The sequence below is a fragment of the Atta cephalotes genome, assembly GCF_000143395.1.
Source record: "Atta cephalotes unplaced genomic scaffold scaffold00015, whole genome shotgun sequence".
Classification (NCBI taxonomy): domain Eukaryota; kingdom Metazoa; phylum Arthropoda; class Insecta; order Hymenoptera; family Formicidae; genus Atta; species Atta cephalotes.
The window spans coordinates 1,058,977-1,070,190 of NW_012130079.1; the positions used below are offsets into that span (position 1 = coordinate 1,058,977).

Sequence of the window (11,214 nt, forward strand, 5' to 3'; positions counted from 1 at the left end):
CTCTCTTTCTTCTCTCTTCTCTCTCTCTCTCTCTCTCTCTCTCTCTCTCTCTCTCTCTCTTTCTCTTCTCAAAAAAACCTTTTTTTTCGAGATTTGAAATCGATGTATGTGATCGAGGTCGTGGAGCATCCTGACCTGCTTGTGCTCGCTCTTTCGTTCCAACCGACGATCACTCCGGACGATTGACTATGACGGGACTCCCCGCTCGTCTACTCCAGACGCGCCTTATAGCTAGTCTTCCAGATCTCGGCCAGCGTCACGGCACTGTGGAACCTGTGGAAGATGCACAGCGGCAAGGTGACCCTCTGCACAATAGCCCAAGCGAGGAATCCGTAGAAATCAAGCTGCACCGGATTAGCGATAACCTTCTGGGTCTCGAAAGTGTAGATCACCCACATAGTCACGTTGCAAATCAGCAGGAAAGTAACCACCTGTCTACCGGGCTTGCTGCGATCGTGTTCCGGCAGGTGAACTCGCCTGCGCGACACATCAGCGATGAAGAGCATCTGAAGGACTACCTGGGCGACCGATAGCAATCCCGTCACCATCACCAGCAGATTCGGCTCATGCGTGAAGGCCGCCAGGGAACCAGCGATCACACTAAAGACGGCGTAGACGAAGAGACCAAAAGCGGAGACGCGCAGGAGAATGTCATTGAGGTCGCTTTGCTCCTCGGCCTTGAACTTGAGACTCTGCACGCGAATAAAGCCGATAATTATGGCGATGATAGATAACGCCATTAAGACGCAGTGAGACACATCAGCGAGATAAATCGCGAGCAATCCGAACTCCGGGTGATGGATCAGCACGAAGAACAGTATCAGGCATATCAGGGAACCAACCAGAAGAAGCAAACCGAAGAAGAGACCTTTGCTTGCTCCAACGCAGTCGACTCTAGTGTGACCTGATAATATCTTTTATGACAACTCGATTCTCGAACAAATAGAAAATTATGTTTTTATTTCTAACAAGATACAGAAAAATTTGATCTGATATATTTGAAATAAAAAAGATTATGATATGAAAAGAAAATTACCTGCATGAGCAAGAGCGACAGCTCTTCGCGATAGCATAGCCTCTAAACGACGTTCAAGATCAGCCTCTGCCAGATGAGGCCAACGCGGATGTCGGCCGATGTGCTTCCACATGACGTAGATCACTGCTGCTCCAATCAAACTGTACTCGATTATGAATGGAAATAGATATGGCGCCGCGTCCTGGACGATGGTTCCCATGATATTGACGCGTCCGCACGAATTGGACACCGTGCCATCCTCCGTTAGAGCTTCCGCGTAGATACCTAAATTCGGACTCCAATAATCACTGCTATTTGTCAAATTACTTACATCAAAGATCTGCGGTACCTGAAAAAGAGAGGAAGAAAGACTTTAATCTCAGCGCTCACTGCCTTAATAATATTGGTTGTGTTCAAACGAATCGAAGCAGCTGGTCTACTCGAGCGGTTGAATGTGATTGATTGGATCCATAAGTAATAATCAATCATGTTCAATCGCTGAGAACAGGCTAGCTACTTTGTCAATTTGAACTCACCCATTTATTCATAGTGATGTAACAAAATATAGTTCATACTTGGTTGTCTATGTCACTCTGTGGCGCGGTGTTCAGTAGTTCTATCATCTGCGACCATAACGTAGTAGTGGACGGCGTGGTAGTTGTAGTAGTGCTAGTGCTTGTTGTTGTAGTCGGGATAGTAGTAATTCTCTCGGTCGTAGTGGTAGTGGTGGTGGTGCTGGTGGTCGATGGTGTGAACGTGGTCAAGAGAGTGGATAAAGTTGTCGCCGTGGTCGTCAGATTAGGCAACGCGAAAGTAGTGGTCGACGGCGTTGTCGACGGGGTCGTCCAAGTGGTAGTCGAGGTGGATGTTGGAGACGGCGAAGTGAATGCGTCCGCGATTGATCTAGCTGTCGTTGTCATTACGCGACCCAGAGCAGTGCCGACTGTCACAACCGTGCTGGTGACGGTCGGCGTGACGGTCGTTGACCTCATAAGAGGAGCCTCTCGCAATTGCGCCATGTCGCGTGGTTCGGTTCCCAATATGGCCCCTGCGTTTCGCATCGAGTGCAGTTTAATGCTCTCTGCAAATGTCAACACATCAGCAGTACTTGAACTTGACGTACCACTGCTCCAAACCTCCGTTTAAAACGACGGTACTGATTAACTCTGTAAATGTAGATCGCTTACCTAGAATCCCCGCCTGAAACTGGCCTAGTTTTTTGTGATACTGAGTGATCTCCTTGAGACTCTCCAGAACCAGCGTGCGTATCCATACGCAAAGATTTGTTGCGACCACGTGCATCAGACCAAAGCGAGCGATGACTTTAAAGCGATGAATATTCAACTGCGAAGAGAATATCATAATGTGCATTCTTTAAGTTCTTTTGTCTTTATCAATTTATTTTACAATTTCAAATACATACTCGAGAGTTCATGAAGATAAAATACATCTGCATAAAGGTGAAGATCATTTGCAATACCGGATTAACACCTTGTAGAATTTGATAACAGGGTGATGTAGGTGGCACCTCGAAGAACGCACCAAATTCCAAACCGTTGTATACCATAGTACCAAGTCCAAACGCTAATAAATTACATTTAATCAATTTATTGATATTATTTGCATCAATTATTTAATTGCAAAAATTGTTATAAAAATAATTGTTCAATGTCATCAAAAATTATGGATTTACCTATTGCACCAATTCTGAGGAAGAAGCTTCCATGGCTATGATCATTTTGCGAAGTCTTTCGTTTTCGCAAGACTCGCGTAGCAACGCCAGCTTCAACATCGGTTGTATCCTAAAAAAATGATGTCAATAAGATAATTTAAATATATCACTTCAAAAAACATTATCTTAGAAATTTAATTGATTTTACATTAGAAAATTAAATATGAAAATTAAAAATTAAAGTTAAATTGCTAGTCGAGTTAACTCGTAATATTACTGCGATAGTTTAGTAAAATTAGTGTTTCAAGACCGAAAAATTTCGACGCGCGTTTCTAGGAACTACATACGTAGTATATAAATTCACAAGAATCATACAAGCATTAAGATCCAGCTAGACCGTTTAAGGCTTTAATTTCTATATTTAATTTGTATTATTAGCTATATGTATTTTTCTGTATAATATGTTTTTATATTAAATTTAAATCTTCATGGAAGATTAGAGATTCCATGTGAAAAGCTAATATTTTTAGAACCTGAGTAGTCACTTCTTTTTTCTTTTTATCCTGCTTCTGATCCTTTTCTTTCTTATCCTTCTTCTTATTCTTGTCCTTAGGTTCCTTAGGGGCCCAGCCAGTTTTGGGTGGTCTTGGAGGCGGTGGTGGCGTATCGCTTCCTCTCGCGCAACAAGCGCTCTCTTGAAGGAGGAAGCAGAAGACGTACAACAGGAACAGGATACTCATGCCATAAAGGTATGTGAAGAATCCCTCGTAATAGTACAATGGCAGTTTGTGCGTCACTACTTCGCTTATCACGTAAGCAATGCATACAACTACGAGTAGCTTTGAATAGATGAAGCTCATGATGATGAAGAGCGACGTTCTGAAATCAGAAACGATACGAGCGTAATAATACGAAATATGACACCTGACAGATGATAGTCAATCTATATTGCAAGAATCAGTTACATCGATAGATAAAAACTTCATCAGATTATTTCGTCGTATTAAATATATCATGTTCGAATAATGGTCTTACCCTTTTCTTTTAACAATTTGCACTCTGCTACCCCGTCGAGGCAGGGTGTCCTTTCTGCCTACGTTTTTATCGACAAAAGGTACAACTTCGACTTCCATGATGAAGTTTATAAAAAAAATTCTAAGATAATTTTCAAAATTAAAAATATTCTTCTTTTTTAAATGAACGCTTTTGTAGTTAAGCTCACACAAAATCTTTTAGTTATTGCACAATCATTGTTTAAATAAATATTTTGTATTAATTGGTATTGTTTTTAACTAATTAATTGTTATTAATTTAATTGTTATTAGCTATTTATTATCGCTGTTTTACACACCATTTGTATCATGCCCTACTTTGATAAATAACGAACGTCGATTGTTGTGCAAGTCGATTCGCACGAATGTCCTATTTCTGTTTTCGTCTTTCAAACATAATGACATTCGGGCTCATTGAATTTTCATTGTTTTTATCAAATATAACCACCGTGTCCCGGATATTTAACCTATATGCGTATTATAGCTTATTTTTTGATAATCAGAAAGGTAACAAAATTGTCAATCGAGCAATCGAACAACCGAGCAATCAATTAATTATCATGACTATTTATTTATCTATTGGCAATCAAATTTTTTTAAAATTACACAATCTTGGTAAAGAATATATTGACACAAGCTTATTCGGCGATACACCGTTCACTATTCATTAATCGAAAATAATACAATTAAATTGACATTTGTGGAGCATGGAATCTGAACACTCAATGGTATTTTAAAAATTAATATAATAGTTTTGTTAAATTCGATCAAGCACTGTTTGATCTTGGTACGAACTTGATTCGAGTGGCACGATTAATCGAAACGCAGCAAAGCGGTCTTCGATCTTCAATAACAGTTGACCTGGTGCATTCGCTTTTAATCGACGAGCATGACTGCCGCTCGAATATCTCGGACGTACTTATCCGCGCTTCTCATCCTCGTTACGCTCTTTTTCTCACTCAAAGGTTAGGCGGCGCAATCGATAGTCTATATATAATGCCGGTCGCAAACTCGGTGCGATCTCACCGGGAATCAATCGCGCGGGAAATGAGGTTTTTCCACGGGAAAACGGGGCCGCGCAGCGCGCACGCAGGAGGGACCGCATCGCTCCGCTTTGCCTCGTTCCGCTCCACTCCGCTCCGCTTCGCTCCGCGCAATGCAATGACGCCCGCGCGCCGCGCAACGACACGTATATATGCGATGCGTCTACGTTGAGAAGGCTTAACCGCCCTTTGTCACCATGGCATTTCATGGGTTGGGGTGTAGACTTTATTGTGTCCCACACGAGCCTGTACACTCGCGTCAGGGATTTTTTTTCCCCGGATGCACGTTAGAGCAGAGGCGGTGATATTTTCTGTCTTACGAGAGCGTGAATCGCAGTTTTTATTTAAAGCAGTCGCTTCAGTCATAATTTATTACATAAAGGGTAACAAGGAGTTATGGAGGGGAGGACATTCATGTGATCACTTGCTTCTAGCGACCGAGTTAGAGACTTTATTCAGCGAAAATATAGCTCGTTGCTTTTTATTTTTTAACATTGCGTATTTTTATAATTAAATTCTAATAAGGGAATCTCGCGCAGTATCAAATTCTCATTTTAACCCTTGGCTACAGCAATGGATCATTTAAGTCTACAATGAAAATTTTTGGACAATTGTACAGTTTATACGATTAGTAATATGAGTTTTTAAATTGTAGATAAAAAAATCGCTATAAAACGGAGGTTTAATTGCACTCTTTAAACAAAATGCTTTAGAATTTATGTGTAATTTTCATAGCTATAATTGAAGGTTAATGAAATTTTGCAATACATAAATGGATTACATAAATAGAATTTTGAAAATATTTATTGATGCAGAAAAAAGATTTTTAAAATTGAAATCACCCTTTATAGGTAAAATAGTTTTCAGCTTTTTTTGTTATATTTAAAAAATTATTCAATATGAATGTTTTATGCAAAAAAAAATTTATAAAGAATGATTTTACCTTTTAAATTCATTTTTCCACATCATCTGATATTCTCTAAATTCATCTATTAACCTATGTGTATAAAATTTTATTAACTCTCCAGTCTAAGTTTTTTACAGTTTTAGACTTTCAAAAAATATAAAAAAGTTTCTTTTCAATCTATGTTACATTACCGAATAAATATTATAATATAAGATATTTGAGAAAAAGAAACTGGACTTTATTTAGGAGAAAAATTTGAAAAATTTCGCTTGTGCCAAAAAAGACTCAGATTTCAGACGGAAGTCAGAATCTAATATTTCGCGAGTTTTTTCCTTGTAAATTAAAATTCTTTAAACAATTCTATTAAAAGAAAATTTATTACAAATCGATCAAAGCATTTAAATAATCATTTAGTTATTGTATGTCTAGTTCACGTCATTTATGTGTTACATCGATGTTTTAGTCGAGTAAGCATATTAATTACAGTGAGCGAATTTAGTTCCTCGATATTAATTAGATAAGGAATCGTGTAACTAACCATTCCTAATTGGATTGATCAGGTAGACTTCGCGGTTATTGTTCGCCACAACTAGGCTGGTAGATAGAATGCCTCAATGACAATAGATGAGTTTCTCGCCTTGGATACTATTCGATATCAAGGTCTATTCGCTTCATTAGCGAACTCTTGATATTGAATCATCGAATGCGTCATTTCCATAAGTTTGAAAAAATATTACATTGGGATGGCCGTATTTTCTTAATATTGAAACAAAATTATATCGATTCTTTGAATCTCGCATCTTGAGTCTTGTGATTACAGATTTTATGCAATTGAGGACAAGTTAGCTAATTACGCTCTCTCTAAAACTAAAGATGGCAGTAACATTGAAGAAAAGTGTCTCGTAATCTTTTTTGCTTTACGAGAAAGAAGTAGTGTTGCAGCCAGCCTTTTTCCAGTTGCGAACAAGGAGCGAACGAGAAAATGGAAACAGTGGATGCGAACGTGGAACGGTCCAGACTGACTGGTCGATATCTCGAAGTACCTACTTTCGGTGCCGGTGCTCCTCCCTGTTTCCTCGCCCTCTTATGGGCTTAACCTCACCTCACCTCAATCCCTTTCAAGGCTCTATCCTTTCTCAAATCCTTTCAAGCATTTTACGGCATTACTTTCCGAGAATCACCGTTCGAGTATTTATTATATTGGGCGTGTTAGAAATCGTGAATTAAGTCAAGAATCAATTACGCCGCATATTGTATGTGATAGTATAAAATTATGGATTGAGAATTACATAAACGTTAGATAAATTGAACACAGAAAACCGGTATTTACATCTCCAATCGATAAATTCTTGTATCTGTCGCACAAAAGACTTTGTCTCTTCAAACATCTATTTCCGGCCTATTTACTTTGCTTGTCAACACAAGAGAAGCCAACTATAATAATTTTATGATTGGCGATATAATCGAGTTTCCTCTTTGATTACTATAGGGGCTGTTTTACCGATTGATTTCTTTTTGTATCGAGAGAACAATAGAATGTTCAACAATTGTAATAATTTAAATATATTTCTTAACTTGCGCGAATCAATCATATTTTAAATTCCGTACTCCATTATATATACACAGAAACCGTTCAACACTTTCGCATTACCATGAATTTCACGACACTACAATGTTGTTGTCAAAACACAATTTTGCAAAATTGTTACGTATCACTGCATCTCAATATAAATCGCGTCTGTATTTCACAACACAAATGGAAATTTCCATGTTAATTAAATTTAGGATGAATTGCGCTCGCGTGAGATTTGTGGCGGCACTGTTTTATGGCGGGCGCAACGCGTAGACTGCCGGTGGCATCGGCTTGAGACCACGTTAATGCAATTGCAACTGCGGCTGTGTAATCCGAGATCCACCTATTGCTTCGTCGCGAAATGCATATGGCTACACTTGTCGTCAAATCAATATTAGTTAATTGAAAAGTAGCGCGCGAACTGTCCGATTTATCCGCGGCTCTATATAGTTTTTGTGTCAACACGTCTCTCTTTCTCTCTATGAAACCTTTTACCCATACATACATATGCATATATACACACAAAACACATATAGATGCAGATACAGGCACATATTTTCTTAGTAGACGTTTGTAGATATTTAAAACAGTACAGAAAGAACAGTTTTACTGAAGCATCTAAAAGTTTAGCTGGATACAGATCCAAAAGTAATTTTATTGGACTATCAAAATAATTATAGTAGGACATTCAAATTGATTACAAGAATGTCAAAACTTTTTCCAGCATTGCTTATCATGCTCGAGTTTCTCACATAATTAATGTTACAGACCAACAAAATTATTTTCAATTTGTATCTATCTATGAATTTTTAAATATTTCAGTAAAACTAAAAGAAGTTCGTTCTTTTCATATATGTACATACGAAAAAACACAATGCAAGAAAATAATAAAGAACGCAATGCGTTTTAGATAAAATAATTTAGTAATTAATTATATTTTTATAATTTATAGGATTTAAATCGTAAAAATAGAATTTTTTCTTTTAACTGAATATTTTAATCAATATTTTTCAGAAGAATAATTGCCATTTATTGGTTACATTATGCACGCCGTAGATAGATAGACGAATGATGCATATCCATGCTGCATACGGGTTAATGAACTACGTCGTAAATAGAAATGCAAACCAAACTAGACTCTATCTCGTTTCCTTTTCGGGACCTCTATTATTATACCTATTTTCTAGCAAGCCGGATGTTCTTTCCAAAAATAACATGACCAACACTTTTTGCTTCTACGAATAATAAGACTAATTCAAGCAAATTTAATATAAGTTATTTGAATATAAAAAAAACAATAAAAATTTTATTGTAATACAATTGTCTCGAAAGATTATCTTACCGCACATATTTTATTTAAAGTATATTTACAATATTAAAATATCGTGCCATTTTGCGTAGACGATCAATCAATTTTCTTTATCGTGCATATTTTTATAGTTGATATTTATATCCTTCATTTCACTCTCTATTCTTATTTTATTCGCGTAGTATCGTTCATTTTGTGGATATTTAATTACAGCTTGTTGTCTTTCACGCTTCTTTCGGATCAACATTTTTGTACAGACTGATATATTGATATTTCTCTATTTAAAGTTATGAAACTTTCATACGCACATAAGTAGCCGGAAATTCATATCGTATCGAAATAGTTGTTTTCGAAAATTGTAAATATCATATTTAAGCATTTATTAGAAACAACAGGAAATGTATTAATTTCTTTGCAAACATTAATTGCAATAATTATGTAATGATAAAAAAATTATGTATTTATTAATTTGAAATTACGCGAACGATTTTGTTGAAGAATTTAAAATTTTGCTGCATACAGATCTGAAAATAATTTTATTGGGCATCAAAATAATTGCATTAAAAACTAAAAAATGATGAGTAATGCTGCAAAAAATTTTAATGTTAAAATTTTGATTCTAGTAATCAGTTTGAGTTTCTAACAAAATTTATTTGATAGTCCAACAAAATTATTTTCAAATCTGTCCAGTAAAATTGTAAATCTTTTTTAGCAAAATTGTTTTTTTCATGTAGTAATTCTTAAATTTTGATATGTCGCTGTAAGGCGCGAAACAAAAATTTGGGTTTATGTTAGTTTTGAATAAATTGGCTTTTATTATACTTTGGTTGATTAGAATCAGTGTTGTACGTACTATAGTCACGCCAAACTGTAAGATTATAAATTCACAAGCACGTAATTAACATGTCGTTAAATAATTATGCTTCATTAGCATGCGCACAGCGACCGGACTAAATGACGTTTATACTTGACCTAGATTTCATTCTTCATAGAAAAACATTCAGAGTTCTCAATAATGCTCTAGAAAAATTATCAGAATCATAATTAGTGAACTGTAATGAATGATAAGAATAATTGCACCCATTCTTTCTGAAATAATTTTACTCAAAAAGAAAGAATATTGCTTCATTCAACATATTGGTGTATGAATGAAAATTTATATCTTTTACGCTAGAGGGAAGCGCTTTGCAATAATATCTTCTTCGTTCAAAATTATCCCGAAAGAAACGAATTGTGCAAAAACTGTTTCATCTACTATAGATACTTATTAACGTTACATTTGCACAACTTCGAAACAAATGAGCGGCCATTCTTAAGGATGTATTACACGTACTTTTTAATGAGATAAAAAAATTATGAAAATATTATTTTTCTATATTATGTTTAAACGTAATACAAAAAAATCTGGTTTTATGATTTAGAACATGAATCAAAAATTATTTCAATAAAAAAATAGATGTGTTTAAAAAAAATAATTAAAATAAAATGAAGAAATTTTCATTTAAACTATAAATTGTATTTTTAAATATAAATAATAAACTGTTTCATGTGTATATGACATTCATTTTTATACAGAAAATATAAATTTTCTGCAGAAACTATACACTTGATACATTCTTAAATAAAAAATCTTTTTATTTGCTCGTCTCAGCTACAGCGCCTTACTTTTTCGCCGGAGTAGACCGCACATTCTTCAGCTCCATTTCTTTGTTTGCGGCGTTGTTCTTCTCGGCGTTGTCCTGTGCATTCGGCGGTGAGTTTTGCGGATTGAGAGGCCTGGTGACCGGAAGTGTCGCCGTGTTGTCGCCTCCGGAGGCCGCCTCTACCTCTACGGTAGCGACCTTACAGTCGCCACCGCCCACCATCGTGGATTTCGTCTTGTCTCACAAGCTCCTGACGATCGTCAAAAGGTACTCAACGATCTTGTAACAAATCGATCTAATACCCCCTAGCGCGAGCTCAAGTGCCCCCTACGTGGTGGTCGTGTTTCAGAGCGCTGGTACCTATTGTGCGGCCATTTTGGTGCACGCCTCGGTATTAATCGAGTTCAATTAAACTGTTGTATTAACTAATTGACTATCGCGAATTATCTTTACAATTTTGAACAATCCAAGTTAACTAAATCTCTCTAAATCTCCTCTTTCCTAGAAGCGCCTGCGCTTTGGTTTTTTTCTCTCATTAAGGCTCTCTTTGCTGAAGCGCAGAAATGAAGCACATCCTTTCTCGTGAGATATTAGAGTACTACGTAATATGATTAGTAACATATTGAGTATGATACATGTGTGAAATATAACATAAAATGTATATATAAAATATATTTGATATTTCTACATTTTATATTTATTTATGATAATAAAATCTTGAAGATATGTCGTTCAATTCTTCTCCATTCTACAAAAGCGGGAAGGAGGGAAAAGGCTCTGTAACATTACAGTTTGTAAATCGTCGGCAGAATTGCCTATGCAGAATTGAATTGCATAAGAACAGGAAGCTGAGACTTAAAGGTTCGAATTGGAAAGAATGTGTGAGCAATACCAAGAAGCAGTTGAATGGCGGAGAGAGATAGAACAAAAACAAGAGAAAGAAAGAGAGAAAGCGAGAGAGAGAGAGAGAGAGAGAGAGAGAGAGAGAAGAGAGAGAGAA

At 36.4% G+C, this 11,214-nt stretch overlaps 1 protein-coding gene across 1 annotated transcript in view; it reads right to left on the minus strand.

Annotated features, from left to right (window-relative positions):
* Positions 1-209: 209 nt before the first annotated feature.
* The window catches only part of LOC105617953, an 18,356-nt gene continuing 7,351 nt past the window's right edge, over positions 210-11,214 (minus strand). The window contains exons 3-9 of the mRNA XM_012199488.1: positions 3,221-3,566; positions 2,709-2,817; positions 2,439-2,599; positions 2,203-2,359; positions 1,591-2,096; positions 1,037-1,364; positions 210-904 (exon numbers count right to left, since the gene is read on the minus strand). Coding sequence (XP_012054878.1) covers positions 210-904; positions 1,037-1,364; positions 1,591-2,096; positions 2,203-2,359; positions 2,439-2,599; positions 2,709-2,817; positions 3,221-3,566 — 2,302 coding nt within the window. The remainder of the gene's footprint in view (positions 905-1,036; positions 1,365-1,590; positions 2,097-2,202; positions 2,360-2,438; positions 2,600-2,708; positions 2,818-3,220; positions 3,567-11,214) is intronic.